General features: G+C 38.3%; 2 protein-coding genes across 5 annotated transcripts in view; both read left to right on the top strand.

Moving 5' to 3' along the window:
* Window positions 1-25,034, top strand: part of LOC116576755 (torsin-1A-interacting protein 2-like) — a 43,140-nt gene extending 18,106 nt beyond the window's left edge. For 3 of the 4 annotated variants that reach the window (XM_032319261.1, XM_032319258.1, XM_032319260.1), the window contains exons 2-5: window positions 11,807-11,985; window positions 15,154-15,633; window positions 18,135-18,236; window positions 21,794-25,034. In XM_032319261.1, coding sequence (XP_032175152.1) covers window positions 11,952-11,985; window positions 15,154-15,633; window positions 18,135-18,236; window positions 21,794-22,560 — 1,383 coding nt within the window. In that variant the 5' untranslated portion in view covers window positions 11,807-11,951 and the 3' untranslated portion in view covers window positions 22,561-25,034. Of the gene's footprint in view, window positions 1-1,022; window positions 1,102-11,806; window positions 11,986-15,153; window positions 15,634-18,134; window positions 18,237-21,793 lie in introns of those variants that run through there. The other variant, XM_032319257.1, reaches the window with a different exon arrangement.
* On the top strand, window positions 1,096-3,391 carry LOC116576756 (torsin-1A-interacting protein 2). Its single transcript, XM_032319262.1, has one exon. It carries the CDS (start codon window positions 1,597-1,599, stop codon window positions 1,990-1,992), a length of 396 nt encoding a protein of 131 aa, XP_032175153.1. The 5' UTR covers window positions 1,096-1,596; the 3' UTR covers window positions 1,993-3,391.
* Window positions 25,035-25,377: the final 343 nt, after the last annotated feature.

Below are 25,377 nucleotides of genomic sequence, written 5' to 3'. Positions count from 1 at the left end.
CTGTGTAGTTGTTCATGCATCTAGAACCCCACCTTTTTTTACTTGTTATATTAAGTGTCATGAAGGAGTATAAAAATGATGATAGCACCTGCAAATTCCTACTGATTTTCTAAATATTTTCCAAAAATTGCTCAGAACTACTGCTCAAGGTTATACCTTACTTTCTTTCTTAAATATATAATGTGCATAAACCTATGAAGATAGATAAGGGTAATGAGACATACCCCTCTTGGTTTCTTTTTTAGCCTTCAGAAAGATTTCCTCCCAACTTCCTACAGTTAGCTATTAAAAATTTTTCCTGGATGGATTAAAGTATATTATAGAAAAGCTGTCACCATTGTTAATGTTAGTCCACACATTACAGGAATACCATATATGGTACCCATTTCACAAAAAAGATACACGAGAAATCTCAGAGTTTTACTAGATAAAATATGATTATACAGACTTTACGATTACTGGAGTGCAGAAGGACTTAGAAGAAAGAAATACAGTCCTAAAAGTTTTAAGCTTGTACAGAAGTTCTTTAAAAGATTTTATTTATTTGACAGAGAGAGGCGTAGAGAGTGTGAGTGCATACGTGAGCAGGGAGAGGGAGATGCAGGGAACCCCACCTGGGGCTCAATCCCAGGACTCTGAGATGATGACCTAAGCTGAAGTCAGATGCTTAACCGACTGACTGAGCCACCCCATCTAGTATGAATCCTAAGTGAACCAAAAAACCGTTCCTAGAGCCCAAAATAAGCATAAGATTAACTGCCAATGGATAAATTGTTGTGAACCCCTATGAAATTGTCGTAAAAAGACCCACAAGACAATTTTCATCCACCTTGACTGGGCCAATTGATTTCCAAATGCATGTTTCTAATAATAATATGAGCAACTCAAAGCCCATATGAGTCGTCTGAAGTTTTATCATTTACAGGTATGTGAAGCATTCCCAGAGGCTTCAACCAACTCAGCATCAGCTACTTCTCTGTGACTGGGTCCTGATTAAGGTCTTCCCAAGAAAGACTTCATTGGATCCACATTCAAGAGGACTCTACCAGGTTTTCCTGACCCCCCTACATCGCTGTAAAGTGCCAAGGCCTTAAGACTTGGGTACGTGTATTACAACGGCAAGTGTCAGCGCCCACAAAAGACCCATTGGACCTGTCAGCTGCTCTGTTTCACCAAGCAGATATAATAACTTACCAGCAAAGCAGAGTAAGCCAAGTGCCTCTGCATGACACCACCAGCTGATAACACACAAGAAAAAATAACCAATTTAGACTAGAGCCCTGTCTTTTCTCGAGAAACTGGGATTTGAAGGAGCTATTCTGAATCTGTGCAGCTAGTGAGTGACTGATCACATTGTAGACGGATCGGCCCGTGAGTTCAGAGACTGAGTTGCAGTTGAGTGAAAAATAGACAACGAAATCTTGAAGAATTGCACGGAGGTGCAAGCCAAATTTAACTCCGGTCGCCAAGTATCGTTGGTTGGACTGAGAAATTGCTCAACCAGACCTGTACTAGGACTGGTTATTTGGGTATCTGTCTTTGTCATTGTTGCCTTTTACTGTTACGTTGGTTTCTGTGTTACCTCTCTAGGCCCAGATGTTCTCAGATAATTCACATTGCCCGGACTGTGGACAACAGTGGTTCCCTAGTTTAGAACTAGGCCACTGGTTGTACCAAACTGAACTTGTTGAAAATGAATGTTACCAGGTGTTCTTAGACCGCATTAACAGAGCTGATTATTGCCCTGAATGTTACCCTGATAATCCTGCTAATAGAAGCCTTGTTCTGCCTTGGTCTTTCCCACTTGAGTGGGCTCCCCAAAATCTTACCAGATGGACCTTTGAAAAAGCTTGCCACCCGTTTCTTCTGGGTCCTCCACTGGTTAGAAAAAGGATACATGACTCTAGAGTAGCTGGCTTTAACCCTGCATTGCAGTTAATCTTGACCAGAACGGACAAAACCTTGAACAAAAAACTTGGCCAAAACAAGTAACTTCGTAAGCAGTCAAAATCATGGAGACTCTAGAGTTTGTACTAGTAGCCCAAGGAAGAATGGGAAAATGTCTCCTTTCTAAGTCTGATCTAAACTTTCACTACCTTGGGGAACTGCTTAAATTGTTGGATCTATTCCCATTGTCTACACATACTTTGCTCAGCATGAATTTAATCAGTATTCCAGCCGGGCTGTTCATCTAGAACCAGTCTAATCTATGTTCCCCATGTTTTGGAATTAGCTTCCCCATCCTAAAAAGCTCCACAGCCTTACTATGGATATATGACAGGATAGTCTTGGAGGAGAGGCCCTGTACTGTGTGTACCATAATGATACTTTTAGTGGTAACTTTTGTGGGAAAGCAACTTTGAAGCTGGATTATAGAGTATTCCAGTAAAACAGCTAGATACTTTGATTAGAAACTGCATTGTTCTAAATTCCACCTCTTGTACATTAACCAGTGGTAATACCTACACAAGATACACAAAAACATGCAGAAATGCCACTGTCTTTACTTACTTGACACCACATAAGCAAAGGCTGTCCTGTTCTAGTGGTGAGTGAACTTAGAATGTACTCCCCTGGAAATGGAAAAGTACTTGTGCTATGAGATAAGTGGCAAGGAGTTATCAAGCTTGACTCCACAGACAAGAGGAACAGTCTAAAGGAAGCGTCTTTCTGAGAACTAAGAATGTCTTGCTGGACATTGACCACATGCTGGCCTTCACTTGATGAGAATCATGGAACTTAGAGTACAGGAGAAAACTTAGAATTTCTGTTCAAAACATCTCAGAGGCCACTGAACAACTTTTAAATTCCGCCCAAGATCCTAGATAACCCGTTGCTTGTGTAGCAGCTCAACAATGTTCTAAGGTCCCAGGCTCGCTCTGTTCTTCGCCACTGGGATCCTTATCATGGTGGCTTTTTGTCCTTAGAGTTGTTTCCTCGGTGAGCCTAAGTGTGGCTGTTGCTATTCAGACATTTCATTCCCAAAGGCTGGAAGTAGGAAGCAAAAGCTTTTGCCTTTCAAGTCTGTGTCTTTTATTTGGGAAAAAAAAATCTTAAAAGTCCCTCACAGATTTCTTCTTATGTGTCATTAGAAAGTAATGGTTCATAAGCCGGGGGAACCTGGCAAAGGGGAATGGGGTTAGCAGTGCTTGGGTGGGTAGGGCACATAGTCTCCCCTAATAAAATCATGGCCCTTTTAGGAAGGGAGAAGGGAGGAATGAATGGCTGTTGGTATGCAACAAATCATGCCTGCCACATGTTGTGAAACCCAAAGTTATTTGTTCATCTGTATAAAGGATGTATCCCAGAGATCTACCCTGTATCTGCCTTATGTCTGTTGCAATGGACGTTCTCTCCTGTTACTGCGGAATAAACTGTGTGGACTGCTAAATTGAGTGAAGACGAGTTAGTTTATCATTAACCCTTGGTTAAGAACTCCTTTACTGTACTAAAACTCTTTGTAAAAAGTGAAAATTTACTTAGAGGTAATGCTTTTGACCAATATTATTGGTCCCTACGTTTTTTTCAAACACATACTGACAAACACTCTACATGCGTGCAGTTTTAAGTATCAGCAAAATGGTTTTTTGTTTTTTTAAGATTTTTATTTATTTGACAGAGGTCACAAGTAGGCAGGGAGGCAGGCAGAGAGAGAGGGGGAAGCAGGCTCCCCGCTGAGCAGAGAGCCTGATGCGGGGCTCGATCCCAAGACCCTGAGATTATGACCTGAGCTGAAGGCAGAGGCTTAACCCACTGAGCCACCCAGGTGCCCCTCGGCAAAATGTTTTAACCAAAGATTGTTTTAACCAGTCTTTTCTTTAAATAGTTAAGAAAAAGTAGACGGATTTGTCTTGTTGATTTCCAAATCAGTACCTGGATGAGTTTGTCAAAACATGTAAATTTCTTGATCTTAGAGAAATTTTGATTCCTTAGGTTGCTCACAGGGTCCAGGAATCTTCATTTCTAAGTAGTGGTGCAGGAGATTCTTACCCAGGTGCTCTATGGCTACTTCGAGAAGTACAACAGTAGCACCTCCATGGTGTTTAGTTATCTGGCTTCAAAGGATGGGAACTGAGTACTTCTAATACCACAAGGTGTTGATAGTTCTTGTACTTTGCTGCTACCACATAAAGAGGTTTCCTGGAGGACAGCTGGTAGGTGACTGTGCTAGTTCAGATTATTAGTCACATGTTTCTCATTAAAATAATCAGGACTGCTGTAGTTCTGTGTGGTGTCATTCTGAGCTTTGTGAGTATATGGACAGGAGAAAGGAGTCAAAAATATTAAAAATTACTTTAAGAATACCTTCAGACACGATTGTATCATCGCATAACCTGTTACATAGTCAGCTCTCAGAAATAACATAATGTGGCAGAGTTCATAAAATGGAGCAAAGCAGAAAATCCAGGGGACTTTGTAGCTCTTCTGCTTTGGTCTTCTTAGTATGACTTTTCTTGGCTTAAAATACTCCACAATGTTCCAATTCATGGTTCCAGATAGTGAATTATAAAGTATAAATATATTCCTAACGGGGCGCCTGGGTGGCTCAGTGGGTTAAGCCGCTGCCTTCGGCTCAGGTCATGATCTCAGGGTCCTGGGATCGAGTCCCGCATCGGGCTCTCTGCTCAGCAGGGAGCCTGCTTCCCTCTCTCTCTCTGCCTGCCTCTCCATCTACTTGTGATTTCTCTCTGTCAAATAAATAAATAAAATCTTTAAAAAATAAATAAATAAATATATTCCTAAAATTAAGTCTCACAACAAATGTTGTAGAGGGTTATCCGCTATTTTAGATTATATGAGCCATATTAATCATCTACATACTGTGGCAGAATTGATACTATTACTTACATGTATTGGTGGCCATTTAAAAAATGACTGTTAAAACCACTTCCAGTTATTTTATGGCAGACCTGGGAGTGGAATATTCAGAGACATATGCTGGGGTAACCTGGGAAGGAAGTAACCTTACTAAAGAGGAGGCTCTCCTGCATTGGGGGTAACTGAGTTAAGATTATCTCTTAAGTGATAGGAGGAGAAAGAAGCCCAGGCAAGCAGGGAGGCATAAAAGAATTCCATGGAATCCAAAGAATGTGTGGCAAACAGCAGGTTACACTTACCTGTAAGAGTGAGATGAACCATACCCCTTCTGTTTTCTTCAGTCTTCCCTGATGGCCCTGGATTGTCTGCGAAGTCCTGAGAACACAGCTTGAAAACTGCTTATTATATAGGAAAAATCATGGTCTTGCAGCCATCTGACCTGTGTGTATTTTCAAATTCTAGTACTGTTAGATGACTTTGGGCATTTTAACCTCTCTCTCTCTCCAGTTACTTTATCTGCCACATAGGTAGTGCAGTAATACCTACCTCCTACTCTGGGGTTTGAAATGGGATAATGCATGCCAATCCTGGGGCGCGTAGTAAGTCTTTAGAACTAGAAAAGGTACAGGAGAATGAGGCAGAAAGAGGGATTAAAGCCAATTGTTAGAGCTTGATGCTGAATTACTGGAAACTTCTTAAGTCCCTTCCAATGAAGGACCAAAGGACCGGTACCTTTCAGTGAAGATAACTGAGGTGGAGTCTGTAGCTGAGTCCAGCCGTATGTCTTAGGTGTAAAGACAAGTCTACAGGGATGGAGGACCCCAAGCAAATCCTTATCACATTTCTCAGGCTCGTTTACAGTCATTATTGTAGGAGGTGTAATTGCTGTGTGATTTACTACATCACCTGAGACTTTCCGCAGCACCAAAACAAGCAGTTTGAGAAAACTTTTAAGATTACGTGTAGGTTGAACCAGGTCATAGGATCCAGAGTCACAGTTCAGAACTAGACACCGGGTACTTTATACTATGTTTACAATAGGCATTTTTTGTTTTGTTTTTTTTGTTTTTGTTTTGTTTTGTTTTGTTTTTTTTGTGGCATGGGAAAAAGCTTGGGTCACACAGTCAGATTGTGTTCCAGTCCTGACTCTGCCTTTACTAGTTGTGTTTTGGGGGAAGGTTCTTAAGCTCTGTGTTTGTCAGTTTCCTTGTCTGTAAAATAGTAAGAATATTAATGGTCCAGACCTCATAAGACTGTTGTGAAGATTAAATGAATTAATACATAAAGTGCTTTGGATGCTGTTGGCATAAACAAGGCACTCAATAAATGTTACCAATTATTTTTGTTGTGTATGTTTTTTATGTTGTCTCTACAGCAGAATTATAAATCATTTGAGGGCCAGGATACCTGCTTGTTATCCCTAGAGCCTAAAATGACACCAAAAGCAGGAGGGCCTGGGTGGCTCAGTCTGTTAAGTATCTGCCTTCGGCCCAGGTCATGATCCCAGAGTCCTGGGATGGAGCCCCACATAGGACTCCCTTCTCTCGGCAGGAAGTCTGCTTCTCCCTCTCCCACACCCCCTGCTTGTGCTTCTGCTTTCGCTGTCTTGTTCTCTCTTTCAAATAAATAAAATCTTAAAAAAAAAAAAAAGTGTTTAAAAATAGAAGAAAGGTAATATGTATTTATTGGGCCCTGACTGCCATATGTTAGTCATGATGGCATTTATATCTAAATTACTGTCTTGAATTGACTGATTCTCTTTTGTCCTTAGTTGCTGAGCTTCTGATTCTCTCTCTCTCTCTCTTTTTTTAAATATACCACGTAGGAGCACCTGGGATGGCTCAGTTGGTTAAGCGTCTGACTCTTAGTTTTGGCTCAGGTCATGATCTTGGAGTCATGAGATTGATCCCGGCCTTGGGAATCTCTCTCTCCCTGTGCCCCTCCCCCACTCATGCTCACTCATGTTCCCTCTTGCTCTCCCTCTTTCTAAAATAAATAAAATCCTTAAAAAAATATATTGCTTAAGTGTTACAGATTCCAGTGCTTCCTGGTACCTCCCCCTTATTCCCCAGGTCTCCTCTCGGTCTCTGTCCCCTCCCGCCCGCCCTCCTGCCTGGTCCCCATGGTGGGACCAGAGGTTTTCAGGATGAGTAGAAGTTGCGTGAAGTCCTGCTGCTCTCCCAGCCCTGATACTGTTCTCAAGGCAGCTTTTTCTTATCCTGTCTCCTCCCAGCTGGTTGTGACAAAATGCATGGAAGGCTGTGGTTGAAGTGTGCCTGTGTAGCATAAATTCATTGCTTGCGAGCTCAAAGGCAAAAGCATCATAGGCTCTGCCTTTTGATGCTTTTCCTCACAGAGGCTGATGCATTGTATTACTCATTTTAAAAAAGTATTAACTATATCAAACATATAGAAAAGTCCAGAAAATAACATTCACCAGGTACCCAGATCTAAAATACATTAATGTTTTGCTACATTTGCCTCAAGTTTCTTTTTTTTAAAGATACTTGACAAATAGAGTTGGAACCCGTTCTTGTCCTTATCCTGTTCCTGTCCTTCCATCAGCAGAAGCAAGCATCAAATGGAAGCTGATGTGTATCCTTCCTGTTCCTGTGTTTAATTTTTTATTTTATATGTATTTAAACAATGGTACAGAGCAATAAAAGACAATCGACTGCTTTAAATATGTTACTACTCAGTAACACCAGTAACATTTGTGCATAAAGATGTAATGTGCACCAGTTTGTCGAGTTCCCCTTACGACACTTCATCTTGTGTGTTGGAGTCCACTAAAAGATGCAAAGGTCAGGCAGTGTACTAGTCTGTGAACACTTATCAAGTTGTCAAAGCATTACCATTGTTACAATGGATGGAACAGAAAGGATACATCTTAAAAGAGCCCAAGGCAATCCCAGCAGCAGAGGAAAAGTAGGGAGGCAAATTTGTGTCCCTATTTAGAGAAGTCCCAGGATGTGGAAATGAAGGAAAGCATCCTTCAGGGTACCATCTATGGCGTTCTTCCTTCAGGGAGAATAAAACTTTATTGCTTTATCCTATTTAAAGCCCTCATGCAGAGACTGTTAAAGTAAAATGATACAACTTTTGCTGCAGGATTCAGGGTCGCAGGGAAGTGCAGATAGTCACCATTGGTGAGGCTGTGTTTTCCTTAAGTGGCAAAATGAATCATAACATCCATGTATGGGGCACTGAAAATCAACATTTCACAAACTTGTAAGGGATTTGCTGAAAGTAAATATCTATTGTGCCATATGAAGCACATGGGTTTTCATCAGTTCTTTTTGCAAACGATACCATCAAAGGAGTCTTTTTGTGGACATGATTATGGAAGGGTTTTTCCTGCCGCTGCAAAATGTCTCCAACATTGCCATTTTCCATCAGGATGAGGCTCTGCCTCACTTTCATTAATCAGTCCAGAGGTTCCATTTCCTCATATGGATCGGACACCGCTCGAAAGGTGACCTGCTTTGGGAATAGTGGCCTCAAGATCTCCCAGGTGCCCCACCATGTGACTTCTTGCAAGGATGTGTCGAGAACCTCCATGTTTATACCACTTCTTCCTTGTAGCCTTGAGGGGATACCATTTCAGCTATGAACAGTGATATGTTACAAAGGGCCTGAATGAAATGGGCTGCAGGAATGTGTGCCTCGTGACAAGAAAGGTATATGCTGAGCATTTGTAAGATTATAGAAAGATCTGTGATGGTTCCTTCTACAGAATGTGTATTGGCTGCATTCTAGCTAGCAGGCAATGTATTTTTGAAAGCATTCAGTTGTTTGGAAATAATGTTCATTTCTGGAAATAAAGTTTATTGAGGGTACATGCAATGTACAGATTTTAAGTTTGATGATAAACGTAACCACCACCTCAATAAAGATATGAGATACTTTCTTAACCCCAAAAGGTTTCCTCATGCCTTTTCCCAGTCAGTACTCTTCCCCAGGAGCCACTGATAGATCTTCTGTCACCATAGACCATGATTGGCCTGTTCTGGAAGTTCATATAAATGAAATCATTTGGCATAATACTCCTTTATGTGTGACTTTAACTTACACTTTTTAGATAACATCTGTGGTTGTGGTTTGTATCAGTGGTTCTTATTTATGCCATTTGTACACTTCTTTTGAAACACTATGTAGTATAAATTTATTTTTTAAATTGTATGTAAAAATGATAATGCTGTACTTCTACAAATTTTTGAGATCTATAATTCATTGTTTTAATTGCCATATATGCTACTACATTGTAAGAATATACCACAGTTTTTTAAAATCCACTTCCTTATTAATGGACATTTAGGGGGTTTTCTCATTTTTGCTCATTTTAAGCGATGCTGCCACCAACCTCGAAAGTTTCTCTGAGGCATAAATCTAAAAGTGCAGTTGACAATTTGTAGAACATGCACATCTTAACTTTACCAGGTATTGCCATATTGCTTTCCAAAGTAGTAACAGTTTGCCTTGTTGCCAGTAGCATTTAAGAACTCTGTATATCCAAATCCTTGCCAACACCTGGTATTGCCTGACTTGAAATTTTTGCCAGTCAATGGTTGTAAAAAGCTGTTGTATGTCATTAATTTGTTTTGCATTTCCTTGACCACTCTTCTTATTGATTCATTAGAATGGTAGGTTTCCTCTTCGTTTTAACAATTTGTTAAAACTGTTAAACTCTTTTGTCCACTTTTTCATAGCATTATCTGTCTCTTAGGAGTCTTTATGTGTTCTGGATATTAATCCCCTGCTGATTATTATATGTGTTGCTGATATTTTTCTAGTCAGTGAATTTATGTTTTAACTTCGATTTTGATGATTTGTATAGAAATGAGCATTTAATATGTGATTACATCAGAATTCCCCTTTATGGTTTGTGTATTTTATATCTTGTTTTAAGAAAACCTTGAGATTATAAAGAAATTGAAAGTTTTTCTCTTTACGTGTAGGTCTCTAATCTGGAATTGATTTTTGTGTCGGGTGGCAGGGTGAAATCTATTTTTTTCCCATTTAAACTGTCACTTGTCCTCAAACTATTCATTAATCCATTCTTTCCCTCTTGTCGCTTATAGCCAGTTTCCTTTATCTATGTGTGCATATATTTCCTGGCTCTCTATTCTGTATGTTCTATTTGTTCCTTGTACCATTGCCCTATCATTTTTATTTACTGTAAGTTTTATAATAAGTCTTGATGTATGGGGCAAAGATAGCTCCCCTCCCTCAGAATTATCTTACCTCTTTTTAATCCTTTACTGCTCTGTGTGAATTTTAGGGTCAGCTGTCCATTCACTAAGAAACATGCAACAATCCAAAAATTGTCTTACAATTTTGTTTCAATTTACAGTGAAATATACAGATTAATTTGGAAAGAATTGGCATCAATGGTTTAGTTTTACTGTCTATGCACATGATGTATCTCTCTACTTAGGTCTTTTTTATGTCCTTCAATAAAGTTTTATGCTTTTCTTCCTAATGTTCTTTTTTTTTTAAATACAGCTTTATTGTGGTGTAATTTACATACCATAAAATTCACCCCATTCTAAATTTCTTGCATAGCTGTTGTTAGATTTATTACCAGGTATCTTTTAGTTTTTAATATGAGATTCCTTATTGTTATTATGAATAGCATCTTTGCTTTCTAAAATTTTTGACACTGGTGCATAAGAAAGTTTTACCCTTCGTTTTCCTGGTTTGGGCTAACAGGAAAAAAGTGTTTTAACGAGAAAAAGACTGGGGACTTTTTATTTCCCATTATGAACCTAGGATAGGAGAGAAACCCTCATTGCAACATATCATGCTAATGAAAAGTAGAGTGGAAAGCCTAGTCTTAGGAGATTGAAGAAGATAAAAGGGTGACCACGAACTCTCCAAATCTGAGACATGTTCTCTGAATGTCTGCACCAGCAGAAAGAAGGCGTGTCTCTAACTCCTCCCTTCCTTTCACGTGTATAATTGGCTCCACTCTATACATTCATACATTTATTTATCCATATTCTTTTAAATTAAAATAGGGAGTCTGCTTTACCCTAGGCATTATACCAGGCATTTGGGATTAAAGTATTCAACTCGTAAAATTCAATTTTACAGAGGAGTGCTGGTGAAAAAGACACAATGCTAGCTGACTAGCCTCTCAACTAGGCCATCAAAAATGTAACCCTTTCCAAACCTCTTTCACATATACTTTTGTATTTAATCCTCATGGCAGTCCTTAATCATTTTTACAGATAAGACAAGTAATTTTTGGTATTATTGTTCCTGACCAAAAAAGTGATTTTTATATATAATATTTATATATATGCTATATATATAATATATATGATAATAGAAATATTTTATTGATTATGAATTGCCTCTGATTTTGATTCCTTTTGTATATAGCTCATAATTATACATCAGTCTTCTTTGAGCACCATATGGAAAGGCATTAAAGAGATCTAAAAAGAATACTGTGAGGGAATCTCTGCGAAGGCAGTGATACAACTCCTAATATGTATTTCCTAAGGCAGCTACCTTAGTTTGTAGGTGTACTCCCTCTGCATTGTTATTTAGTAATGATAAGTGAAAGCTGCTGATGGGCTGAGAGATTTGTATGGGACAGAAATTGAAGACATAAAGGAAATCTGTAGTGACGATTAACTGAGCAGTGACTTAAATGTCTACTCTCAGAATTACTTTTTATTCCATTTTCAAAGACATTGTCTTTAAGATTCTGGTCATCTAGCATTTTCCATCCTTTCAACTCAGTGGAATGTATTAGGAGATTATGGCATCTATGCAAAATTTAATAATCTGAAGCTTTTTTCTACTTGTAGTCAAGGATTTGACTCCTCACCAAAGCCAGAAAACATTTCTTCTTCACTAGAAAGGTTTCAAAGAGGAACTATTACTCAAACTAAACAGATTGAATAAATAAAGCTAAAATTGGCATTTATTCCATGTATGAATAAAAAGTCATTTAATTTTTTTCATTTTATTTTAGTCATTGTATAAATGCCTTGTTTCCTGGGTCCACGGGAAGCATGAGTCTGTTGGGACTTGGGACAAGAAGAAAACAAGACATCTTCACAAGAAAAACCAGACACTAACAAAAAGTATCCCAAAGTCTGAAGAGCTAGAACACAAACATGGCGGACAGAGGACTTAGGGATCCTGCAGAGGGTAAGACTAGTCTGTACAGCACTGGTTTGTCCAGATCTGTGCTGTAGGAATCTAGATCTTTTCTAAGGGAGGATCTCAGATGATGGAAACCTGAAGTTCGGAAGTAAAAAAGATTAGTTTGATAGTTTGGTATGATTATTCTTATTCTTTTGTATTTAGAAGTCTACCATAGTATCTGACCTGAATTATGAGGAAGATTAATGTTTTAGAGATTCCAGTAGTAGAAACCTAGGAAAAATACAGTAGGGACAGTAGACTAATTTTTGGAATTATATTTTTAAAAATCAAGAAAACTGACGTTCCATCTACTTTAAGTTATAGGGAAAGATGAAATTTAAATTCTTTATCTTGCTTGTATATATAGGTAGAAGATAAAAATAGGCAAAGTAAGTAGATATTTCAGAAGAGGGCATATTTACTTAAAACTTTTATTGAGGGTATTTTAAAACATATAAAAGTTAGTACTATAATGAATTCCCACATACTCAACATCTAATTCCTTTTTTTTTTTTCCCAAGTTTTTATTTTAATTCCAGTTAGTTGAAATACAGTGTAATACTAGTTTCAGGCAAACAATATGGTAATTTCAACATCTAAATTCCTTTCTTTCATTTTTTTTTTTTAAGATTTATTTATTTATTTGACAGACAGAGATTACAAGTAGAGAAGCAGGCAGAGAGAGAGAGGAGGAAGCTGGCTCCCTGCCGAGCAGAGAGCCCAACACAGGGCTTGATCCCAGGACCCTGGGTTCATGACCTGAGCTGAAGGCAGAGGTTTTAACCCACTGAGCCACCCAGGCGTCCCTCAACATCTAAATTTCAATTATAACCTACATAATGCTGATTAAAACAATTCTTTTAAATTTATTTGTCAGAGAGGGAGCCTGTGTGTGCGTACAAGTAGGGGGAGAAGCTGCAGGCAGAGGGAAAAACAGGCTCCCTGCCAAGCAAGGAGCCAGATGCAGGACTCGATCTCAGGACCCCAAGATCATGACCTGAGCCGAAGGCAGATGCCTAACTAGCTGAGCCACCCAGGCATTCCTATAATGCTGATCATGTTGCCTGCCTTGGAATACTTAAATGCAAATCCAAGGCATTATATCATTTTGTTTGTGCATACTTCAGTTTATGTCTCTTAAAGATAGATTATTTCTTTAAAAAGTAACCAAAATGGCATATGACACCTGAAAAAGATATTAATAGTTGTTCCTTAATATCATAACACATTTAATCAGTATGTACATTTCCCCGCTTATCTCATACCTTTTTTTCTTTCTCCCTAATCTCTTTTTTCTCCACAGTTGGGGTTTGGGTTTTTTTTTTAGTGGACTACTCAGTATATTTGATTGATATATCTTTTAGGTTGCTTTCTTTTTAAGCTTTATTATAGAAAATGTGAGACATCCATAAGCATGGAGACGGAGATGAGACGAATCCCACGTACCCATCAAATGACTTCATCTGCTGTCAACACATGATTTCATCTGTAGTCTTGCTCCTTTCTCCCACATTCTTGAATTGAGGCAAATTCTAGACATCATGTAATTTTAGTCATAAATATGCGATTCTTTTTTTTTTTTTAAGATTTTATTTATTTATTTGACAGAGATCACAAGTAGGCAGAGAGGCAGGCAGAGAGAGAGGAGGAAGCTGGCTCCCTTCTGAGCAGAGAGCCCGATGTGGGACTCGATCCCAGGACCCTGAGATCATGACCTGGGCCGAAGGCAGAGGCTTAACCCACTGAGCCACCCAGGTGCCCCTAAATATGCGATTCTTATCTCTAAAAAGGATGCTTTAAAAAAATTATCACGGGGCGCCTGGGAGGCTCAGTCACTTGAACATTTGCCTTCAGCTCAGATCATGGTCCAGGATCCTGGGATCAAGCCCCATATCACGCTCCCTTCCTCGGTGGGGAGGGGGGCGGGGGGGAGGGAGTCTGCTTCTCCCTCTGTCTCGCCTGGTGCTCCCCCAGCTTGTACTCACTCTCGCTCTCTTTCTCAAGTAAATGAATAAAATCTTTAAAAAAAATTATCACAATATATTGTACTTGAAAGATGAACAGTAATTCCTTAGTATCACCAAACATCTGGCATTCAGATTACCTGTTTATCTCATAAATATTTCTTCAACAGTGTGTTCAACACTAGATCTAAACAGGTGGTCACACATCGCATTTGGTTGACATATTTCTTCTGTTTAAGTTTCTCTTAATAGGTCACCCTTCTTTTTTTATTTTTTCCTTTTCTTGCCAATTTTATTACTTGCTTTTATTTAAGAAACAAAGTCTCGGGGCACTTGGGTGGCTCAGTGGGTTAAAGCCTCTGCCTTCGGCTCAGGTCATGATCTCAGGGTCCTGGGAACGAGCCCCACATCGGGCTCTCTGCTCAGCAGGGAAGCCTGCTTCCTCCTCTCTCTCTGCCTGCCTCTCTGTCTACTGGCGATCTCTGTCTGTCAAATAAATAAATAAAATCTTTTTAAAAAAAAAAGAAAGAAACAAAGTCTCTTGTTCCTTTGAATTTCTCACATTTGGGGTTTTACCGATTATAAGTCTGAGGCATGTTTTTTAAAAATATTTAATCAATAATTGATTTTATTATTATAGTAATTATTATGTTAATTTTTTGATGCATGATTTAATATGTTCCTCTATCCAAATATTTCATGGAAGCCAGTAATTAGCTCTAGAATCTTGATCAGATACCAGTTCATTTGGCAAGAATACTTCATAGGTGGTATAGTGCACTTCCCACTGCACTGACCTGGGAGGTTAATGATGTCTGTTTTTTCCCTCTTTCTGTGATGTTAAGGTTGATCAGTTGGTTCATTCATTATAAAATGTCTCATCAGCTTTTTGCATAGTGGTTTTAATTGTTCTTGACGATTATTGCCTATGTTCATTATTTTGTTAGGGAAGAGGATGTATTTAATAAACCAAAAATTGGTTCTGTCATTCAAAATAGTTCTACATTAGTATTATTAGATTTATTAACACATAGTAAGTCTGTCTTAACCACCTTGAGTAGAAATCAAGAGAAGTAATGTTTAGGAAGAGTGCCTGTAAACCATCAAATCTATACACATATTCCTTATTATTAATCAGGGACCTTGTTAAACTACAAAAAAATAGGGAATTTTTTTCAATAAAAATTATAAATTTTTATCTCAATAGCCCCTCAAAAGGATTTGAAAAATGACGTATCAATAAGTCCTCAGACACAGGAGACCACAGTCCCCGAAAGTACCATTGAAGAAGCTCAGACCCCAGACTCTGCCTCTGGTCTCAATGACGTCGTCCACCAAGGGGTAGAAACCATAGGTACAGGAAGTGCAGACACAGATGATCAATCAGACAGTCCAGATGGGACAAATTATGGGAACTATCCAAAGGCTAAAACACAACATGAGAACAACCAGAGTTTTCAGGAAGAACAGAACCTACCAGAACCCACCAGATCTCCAAGTGACAGGGTAGAAAGAGAAGATGCAGTCTTACAGAGCGGCTCTGCAGCCCTGCCTGAGGAGGTGAGCAGCGAACCTGGAGTTTCACCGGAGCCACCCGCCGCCGACCCTCGGGGTGCCCCAAGCCCTGAGCATTCCCCTGTAGCGCCGGAGAGCCAGCCTTCCGTGAGGAGGCGACGGCTGGCACCAGGTGAGGAAGCCCATCGGACTTCTGTTTTGTCTTGCTCTGTTGCTGAGGACACAGCATAGGTCAGGGGCCTTCTTTTTAGAGAACTTTTTAGAGAACTTCTCTTCATAGGATCAAGGCCACTTAAAGAGACACGGCTGAGCTGAGATTATAGTGAGGTTTCTCATCTCGTTGACTAGCTCATTGCACTACTTAAGTAGCTTCCAACACATAAACTGCCTTTTTAAACTTTAAAAAAATTTTTTTATTTGTTTTAGAGAGAGAGAGAGATTTAGAGCATGAGAGAAGGAAGGGTCAGAGGAAGAGGCAGACTCGCCGCTGAGCAGGTAGCCTGATGTGGGGCTAGATCCCACGACCCTGGGATCATGACCTGAGCCCAAGCAGGCGCTTAATTGACTGAGCCACCAGATGCCCTCAAACTATTTTTATTTACTACTGTTTGTAGTAATGTAGTATGATTTTTAAAAAGAGATTGACTTTTTAAAACGTCACCTCTGGCTTTTATTTATTTTTTTATTTTAGGAACACAGTTTTACTTAACATTTTTAAATTTTTTTTTTTTGAAACTAAATGCTACATAAATCAAGAGATGGGTATATTTAAAAACCAGCATCAATGGTCCAGTGCCCTTAACTCAGTCATATTTTATAGGACTTTGAGCAGGTCAGTTAATTTCTCTCTATATGATTTCCCCCACTTGTATATTAAGGAGAGTAAACATCCTATCTTCTATGAGGATAATAGTTGCAGCAGCTAAGTCCTTAACTGGAACACAAAGGAGACATGAGTTTTAGTTGTGGCCCTACCACTTGCTAACCTGGGTGACCCTGGGCAGGTCTCTTAACTCCTTGGTACTTCAGTTTCCTATTTGTAGTATGAAAAAGTTGGAAAAGAGCTATCCAAAAGCTGGTCTCTCCTAGCTCTCACTGTCTATAATTGCATGGACAGATTTGTATTTCGTAAGTACACAGAAGAGCTAAGTCTAAAACGCCTATTTGCCAAGTGCAAAGGAATATAAAATGTAAGACATTCTGTTCCTCAGGGACTCGACTAAGGACTGGAAATTCATGTTTCACAATAAGTCAGTGACAGATCTCAAATAATATAATATGTTTCATTCACTAATCATTAGGATAGTTTGTAACTTCAGTGAAGGCAAGGACTATGTCTTTGTCATTCATTGTGTTTCTGTGGCACTGGGCACAGAGAAGCAACTTTATGAATAGTTGTTACATAAATGAATGAATGTGACTTGTATGAACTATTAATCTTCCATCAGATTTTCACCAGTATGCAGGTTCACTGAGTAGAGGAAGAAAATATTGTTTTAAAAATGCAGGCTATGTATGGGAAGCAACTTAATATTATATATATATATATATACATGTATATATATATATATATATAATGGAATGAGCTGACCTAGCAGATGAGAAGCCTTGTTCTAATCTCAGCTTAGCCATATCTCTTTATGTGACCTTGGGCAAAGCCCTTAACATTGCTAGACCTTTTGCCATGATGCGTAAGGTGGGGCTACAGGAGGGGATCAGTAAAGATCCTTTTATAGTCTGTGATATGATATTTTAAAGTCCATTTTTTGGGGTGGGCTTTGACTAAATACACGACCCTTTATAGGTGGAGATGATCTTATTTCTTTATGTTAATGGAGTATACCGTAAGCACACATCTCGGCTGTAGAGTGACCGAGAGGGCTACAAAATACTGCCCTCCTTTTCACATTTTAAGATTGCTATCTCACCCCACACCTACATTTTTATGTAATTCACCAATTTTCTTTACTTTGTATTCCTTGCTTTATTTACTTCCTTCACTAAGAAGTTCAAACTTGCTTTTGTAAGCTGTTTTGTAGCTGTACAGTAATCTCTTCTATCTCTAAACTTAAAAGAGTCTCTGTTTTTGTGTACCTGGAGTCTTGCCACATGACTTGAACCCTGGAGTTAGAGTACCATTGCTCTGTGATAATGAGTCTTGTGTTTAGCTAACACTTAATTTTTTAAAGTGTTTTATTTATTTATTTATTTATGCTTTATTTATTTGAGTAAGCTCTACTATACCCAGTGTAGGGCTTGAACTCATGACCCTGAGATCAAGGGCTGCATGCTCTCCCAACTGAGCTAGCCAGGTGCCCGCAGCTAACACTTCTTAAATCCCTTTTTAATTTTGAACATTTTCTCGAGACACATTGTAGATAAGCTTGGCTGTAATATTAGGATGCTTGTTTCTTTGTCCTTGACATGAGGACCAGTGAGGAATAGTGACTGTAGCAACAGTAACCCTACATGAATTTACAGCCCTTGATTTTATTCTTCTAAGTAGAGTGAAAGTAATAGCCTTAAGGAAAAGACAGGAAAAAGTTAGCTTTGTATAAGATTTTACAAAGTACAGAAAACCTCTCAATCTAACAATTTGGTTTGGTAAGAGTTTTAAAGTATATGATACCCCATTAGTATATTTTCTGCAAATAATATTCCTTTTCTCCCCAGAGGCTGAGAGTCATCAGCAAGAAACACAAGAGTTGGAAGAAAACAAAGAGAATGCACCGGATACTATAAAAAAGATGGATAAAAAGGATCTTTTGAGTTATGGTAGGAGAAAAAAAAAATTGGTCTTGTTGTTGTGTTGATTCACATTCAGAAATCCTCAGAGAAAAGGAGAAAACTCGAACTAGAAAACTAACAGATTCCAACAGTTTTAACATTGTTTTATAGTGTGTTATTCTGTTTTGTCTCAATTCCAGTACAGTTAACTTACAGTGTTCTGTTAGTCTCAGGTGTACAGGCTAGTGATTCCGCAACTCCATCCATCACTCGGTGCGCGTCACGGCACATGCCCTCCTTAATCCCCGTCACCTGTGTGCCCATCCCCCCACCTCTCCCCTCTGATGACCATCAGTTTGTTCTCTCTATAGAGTCTGTGATTTTGGTTTGTCTCTTCTTTTCTTCCTTGCTCATTTGTCTCGTTTCTTAAATTCCACATATGACTGAAATCACATGGTATTTGCCTTTTTCTGACTGACTCCATTTAGCCTTATACTTTCTCTCTCCATCCATGTTGTTGCAAATGATGAGATTTCATTTTTTTTTGGTTGAATAATATTCCATTATGTGTGTGTACATATGCACGCACTCCACATCTTTATCCACTCCTCTGCTGCTGGACACTCAGGCTGCTTCCGTAATTTGGCTGTGGTAGGCAATGCTGCAGTAAACATAGGGGTGCGTGTATCTTTTTGAGTTAGTGTTTTTGTATTTTTTGTGTCAATACCTAGTAGCACAGTTGCTGAGTAGTAGGGTAGCTCTGTTTTTAACTTTTGAGGATGCTGCACCACTGGAGCGGACAGTCCCAGCAACAGTGTAAGACCCTTCCCCTTTCTCCGCCTCTTCGCCATCTTTTCCTGTTGTTTCTTATGTTGTTGACCTTTGCCGTTCTAACAGGTGTAAGGTGATACCTATTTGTACTTTTGATTTGCATTTCTCTGATGAGGAATGATGTTGAACATCTTTTCATGGGTGTGTTGGCCATCTGGATGTCTTCTTTGGAGAAATGTCTCTTCATTTCTTCTGCCCACTGTTTAATTTGATTATTTGTTTATTGGGTATTGATTGGTGTAAGCCCTTTATAAATTTTTGATACTAATCCTTTATGGGACATGTCATTGGCAGATACCTTCTCCCATTAGGTAGGTTGCCTTTTAGTTTTGTTGATTGTTTCCTTTGCCGTGCAAACCCTTTTTATTTTGTTGTAGTCCCAATAGTTTATTTTTGCTTTTATATCCTTTGCATCAGGAGACATACCTAGAAAAGTGTGGCTATGGTTGATGTCAGAGGTCTTACTTTCCTGTGTTCTTTTCTAGGATTTTATGATTTTATGGTTTCAGGTCTCATATTTAGGTCTTTAATCCATTTTGAATTTGATTTTGTGTATGGTGTAAGAAAGCGATTTAGTTTCATTCTTTTGCATGTAGCTGTCCAGTTTTCCCATCACCATTTGTTGGAGAAATCATCTTTTTCCCCCATTGGATTTTCTTTCCTCTTTGTCGAAGACTAATTGACCATATAAGCATGGGTTTATATCTGGGTTTTTGGTTCTGCTCCATTGATCTGCGTGGCTGTTTTCGTGCCAGTACCGTCCTGTTTGATCACTACCACTTCGTAATATACCTGCAAGTCTGGAATGGTAATACCTCCAGCTTTGCTTTTCTTTTTCAAAATTGCTTTGGCTCTTTGGGACCTTTTGTGGTTCCATACATATTTTAGGATTATTTGTTCTAGTTCTGTGAAAAATACTGTTGATGTTATGATAGGGATTGCATTAAATCTGTAGATTGTTGTGGGCATTTGGCCATTTTAATAATATTTGTTCTTCCAGTCCATGAGCATGAAATGTCTTTCCATTTCTTGGTGCCATCTTCACTTTCTTTCATCAGTGTTCCTTAGTTTTCAGAGTACAGGTCTTTCACCTCATTGGTTAGGTTTATTCCAAAGTATCTTATTATTTTTGGTGTGCAAGTGGGATTGTTTTCTTGATTTCTCTTTCTGCGGCCTCATTATTAGTGTATACAAATGCACCAGATTTCTGCACATTGATTTTGTATCCAGCAACTTAAGCATATCTTGCTCTATTAACAAGTTTTGAGAAGTCTGTCTTCTTCAAAAGGCTTAATAAGATGTGAAATCTTTTGTACAAGTGAATGACACACTAAAATTACTCCTTCTACCCTTCTTTTAGTCTTCTGTTTACATGCAAATTCTATGAACCTGCCAATATTTAGTTACTAATCTTAAGTTAAGACCGAGTTTGCAATATCTTTAAACAAGTGATTTGATCACAAGATGTTGCAAGTAATCTAGTGTTATGACACATAACACCAGAAAACTGTATCCTCTTAATATGGAACTGAGGCATTCTTTAGATGTTTAACTGAAGTGATTACATAGGTTGAATTATATTGGTTTATTTTTTTATATTCTTATTTTTAAATTAAGTACAGTTGACAAATAATATTAAACACCTTTCACATATACTATATAATAATTCAACAATTACACACATTAAGATTTGGTAACCATGATTAGTGTATTACAATATTATTGACCACATTCTCTATGCTGTACTTCCATTCCCATGGCTTACTTATTTTATAACTGGAACGTAGTACCTCTTAATCTCCTTCACCCATTTCATCCTCCCCAAAGCTCCTTCCCCTTTGGCAATGACCAGTTTGTTTCTTTGTTGTTGTTGTTTGTATTTTTAAATTGTCTAGCCACATTTGCATTATTATTTTTTTTTACAAGACTGAACCACAGGAACAAATTACTAACAAAAATATTTTTAAAAGCAGTGTAAAAAAATCCTCAACACCATAATAGATTCTAAGTCCCAATGGTAAAATCCAAATATCTCTAGTGTTGTTAGACACAGGGATACATAGATGATAAAAACTAAGAAGGAACCTTTCTTCATGGTGCTTTCATCATTGGAGACAAACAAAACAAGGACACAGAAGATAAGTACGATGGAGCACAGAGACAAAGAGCTGAGTTAGAGTATAATGATAGAAGAGTGTGCAGCTGGAGCAGGCAGCCCCAGGCCACGTGGGCAGGTCTCTCCTTGGAGACTTGAGGCTGTATAGAAGACAGACAACTGCAGAGGAAAATGTCTACTTCAGAGGGGCACTACACAGTGTTAAAGCTCCCTACATCAAGGGGAATTTGCTGACTTTCCCATTTTCATAAATAAGAAACTAAAATTGCTTTTTATTACAGAGTATTTTTTAACTTCTCAAGTGGCATTTCCACATTTTGACCCATAAAGAACGAATTAGCTTATTGTGGGTAATGGTACTTCGAGAAGGTGGAAGACTGTCCCAGTAGTTCCAAGTCACATCATTAGTTATAGCAACAAATACATAAACTTAACTTTCACCTTTTAACAAAAATATTTTACCTTCAAATAATTTAAGAAATTAGAGAGTAAGTATTTTTGGTAGACCTTAATATCTCAAACTTTAGAGGATATAGGCAAAAGAAACTCTCCACAATTAGTAAAATCTGACAGTATCTCTAATGCATTTCAGTTTACCACATGTTTTGTTTCTGGTTGATGTTCTAATTTTGTATTTTATTATCCTATTTTCTGACAGGCTCCATCTTTCTTTGCTTCATGGTTATGACTATTGTTTTGGTAAGTTTTGTTAATAGCTACCGTTCCTCTCCAGCCCAGCAAGTGCCCCAAAATCCAGCTTTAGAGGCCTTTTTGGCTCAGTTTAGCCAATTGAAGGATAAATTCCCAGGCCAGAGCTCCTTCTTGTGGCAGAGAGGACGTAAATTTCTCCAGAAGCACCTCAATGCTTCGAACCCCACCGAGCCGGCCACCGTCATATTTACAGCAGCTCAAGAGGGAAGAGAGACCCTGAAGTGCCTGAGTCACCTCGTCGCAGACGCCTACACCTCCTTCCAGAAAGTCTCCGCCATTCAGATCGACGGGGCTGGAAGAACCTTGGAGGACAGTGACACGGTCAAGCAATTGGTTGACATGGAGCTGAGCTCGGGATTCGAGAATGGCCAGAAGGCTGCTGTGGTACACCACTTCGAATCCTTTCCCGCGGGCTCTACCCTGATCTTCTACAAGTATTGTGACCATGAGAATGCCGCCTTCAAAGATGTGGCCCTGGTGCTGACTGTTCTCCTGGAGGAGGAAACATTAGAAGCAAGTGTTGGCCCAAGGGAAACTGAGGAAAAAGTGAGAGATTTACTCTGGGCCAGGTTTACCAACTCCGACACTCCCCGCTCCTTCAACCACATGGACTCGGACAAGCTGAGTGGGCTCTGGAGCCGCATTTCACACCTGGTGCTGCCCGTCCAGCCTGTGAGGAACATAGAAGAACAGGGGTGTTTTTTTATAAGCTAAGCACCGAGTCGGGTTTCGGAAGGCACGGATTTATTAAAAAGTCAGTTTAAAAACCTGTTTCTGTGGAAGGAGGTTGATGAAAAGCCTGGCAAGCACAAAGGAGCTTATTTTAGAAAAAAAAATTTTTCATTTTTAAACTTTTGTATTATCTTTCTAAGTTTGACAAAACGTGACCTCTTTTCCTGGCCTTTCAAGCCAATCATGTTTAAAATATGCATAGAATATATAACTGAAGCTTTTTTTTTTAATCCAAAAATATAGCCACAGAATCATTACATGAGAAGATAAAACCTGCTCAGAATGACTACAGAGTGATTTTTGTTTTCTTGATAACGAGCCTTTTGGCTAGTGTTGGACTTGGACTAGAACAATTACAGTTATGAAGCAATGGTAATTAAAAACTTTTTTCTATCACATCTTAAATAATTTTAAACTGATTTTAATAACCAGTCATGGGATTACATCTTATACTAATTTGCATTTTTGAATAGTTTGAAAAGAAATAAGAATTCAAATACTCAGCTATATGTAAGACTCTATGCTTTTTATCCCATGAACGGGCTGAGGTAAAAGTAGCTGTCCTTAAGAAATGTTTCTAAAAAGTGGAAACAAGGGGGAGATTGTTTATAATCATGGAAATGAAGAAGTTCCAGTGGACGATATCTTTTCTTCAGCTTCTTGAATGTTTTAGAGCAGTGGTTTCTAAGCTGTGTCTACTGACAGCCCTCCCCTACTGATCAGAGCAGTTCTGCTTTTGACCACTTTATATAGTGGGAGTCCCCTCCATAGGACTTCCTTGGAACAAAGAGTTCCACTGATAACGAAATTTGAAAATTGCTGATTAAGTGAAAAAAAAAAAAACTTAGAAGATAGGAAAATAATGAATGTATTAAATCTTATGAGTTGGAAGAAGATGAAATATAGGTTTATTGTACAGACATGCTATTTATGAAAGATAAAGACGTACAGATGAAAAGAAGAATGTATAAGTTAGTATTTGGTAAGCATATTTCTGATGCTGTAGTTAATTTCTGTTGATCATCATTTCTGTCTCCCCTGAATGGAATTTTATAATTGTCTAGGATGAGAGTTTGAGTGCCATTTAAGCAGAACAGATTTTTAGGAACTAATTGAACAGTAGGTTTTATATGGGTACAGTAACTAACTGCACCATGCTGTTTACTTGTTGCACAGTGATGGAACATTATATAATGCGGCTCATTTCTCGACTAGATGGTTAGAAATACCATTAGGCTAACAATTAAAGAAATGCAAGAGGTGTTATACTTTGTAAAAGGAAGCATACATGGTAAAATAGATTCTAAGAGGTTTTAGTGACCAATATTAGTTGTTGAACCGTGTTCTGTGATAGTAAGAAAGATTGAGAACAGTGTTCATGGAGATAGTAGTTGATTGGCATTGCAGCTCTGAAGGCAGAACTCTAATAAAATTATCTTGACCTAAGGAAAGGTCTGTTCCATGACACGGCATACCTGGGGACTATTACCATGATCTTGGAATATTGCAACTAGGTTTTGGCCTCTGCTGTTGTGAGAGCAGAATATGTATGTATATATAATATATATGTGTGTGTATGTATATAGGTCTTCCTAGTGTTTCCAGAATGCTTCCATCCTTTAATCATGTGACTTTAAGCATTTTGATGCTTAAAGCATGAAGGAAGTCACATGATTAAGACATGGAAGGAGTTTTTGAAACACTAGGAAGATACAGGGATCTTTATTGATCCCGAAAAGGAGATTACGGAGACATGGGAGAGGAACCTATTGGAAAATGTCTGTCATAGGAAAAACATATAAATCTGTTCTAACCAGGGCCTTAAGGTGGCGTTCAGTTGAGTGTAGGGACATACCTGAAAGAACTATTTACATTTGCAACTTTGTGAAGGAATCTCTCAAGTAGATTTGAGGAAGGACCTGCCTGAACAAAAAGACAAAGTAAATATCATATCAGTATCAATCCAATATAAAATCAGAGAAAATTGAAGAAAAATTTATATACCACGTTTGAATTTTTTCTGTATTTCTAGATCTCAGGTGCCAGCTAGTGTTCTGTCACACAAAACCAATGGTGCCTTGTAGAATTGTTCTGTTGGCCTGCTGACCTGTGCTACCTCAGATCTATGATGAACCAGTATGAAATGTGTATAACTATTTCCTCTATCAGTGATTCGAATCACCAATGAAACAAAAATTTTTGTTTCTTCATTCAGTTGAATATGGTTTTTCATCACTTCCTTTCAATATAATTTAGCAAAAGCTTTTAAAATGGCACTTTTTTTTTTTAAATGTTCAGGCTTTGTTAAAAAAACACTTTTCCTTCCTTGTATAAGTGCAATCAACTAAAACTATTGTCAGTTTTCTATCTACTATTTCAAAACATACTTTTTAAAAAGAAGCAGTATATTACTTTTGGCTCTGTTCATGAATAAAATGATTATTTTTAAAACAAAACTTTATATTTTTTAAATGTGAAATAATTAAAATTTATTATCTAATGTCCTCTTAAGTTAATTTTTATTCAGTTGTTTTGTTTTTCAAGTTTCCATATTTTCTTTTGTGTATCTGGTAGTTAATCTTTTATTACTTTTGGAGTCTGTTTTTTTGACTTAGAACAGGGACTTGTGGGCATCTGATACCATACATGATACCATACATCACTGTTTAATTATTATCACAGAAAAACTCTAATTACATTCTGCATTAAGACGAATTACTTCTTGAGTGATACCAGACTTCTAGAAGAAACTGGTGTAGAATTAGACACTGTCTCGGAACTTTGGAGGTTTTTCACCTT

The sequence above is a fragment of the Mustela erminea genome, chromosome 17 (genome assembly GCF_009829155.1).
Source record: "Mustela erminea isolate mMusErm1 chromosome 17, mMusErm1.Pri, whole genome shotgun sequence".
NCBI classification, from domain to species: domain Eukaryota; kingdom Metazoa; phylum Chordata; class Mammalia; order Carnivora; family Mustelidae; genus Mustela; species Mustela erminea.
This window is presented reverse-complemented; position numbering and strand designations above follow the sequence as displayed.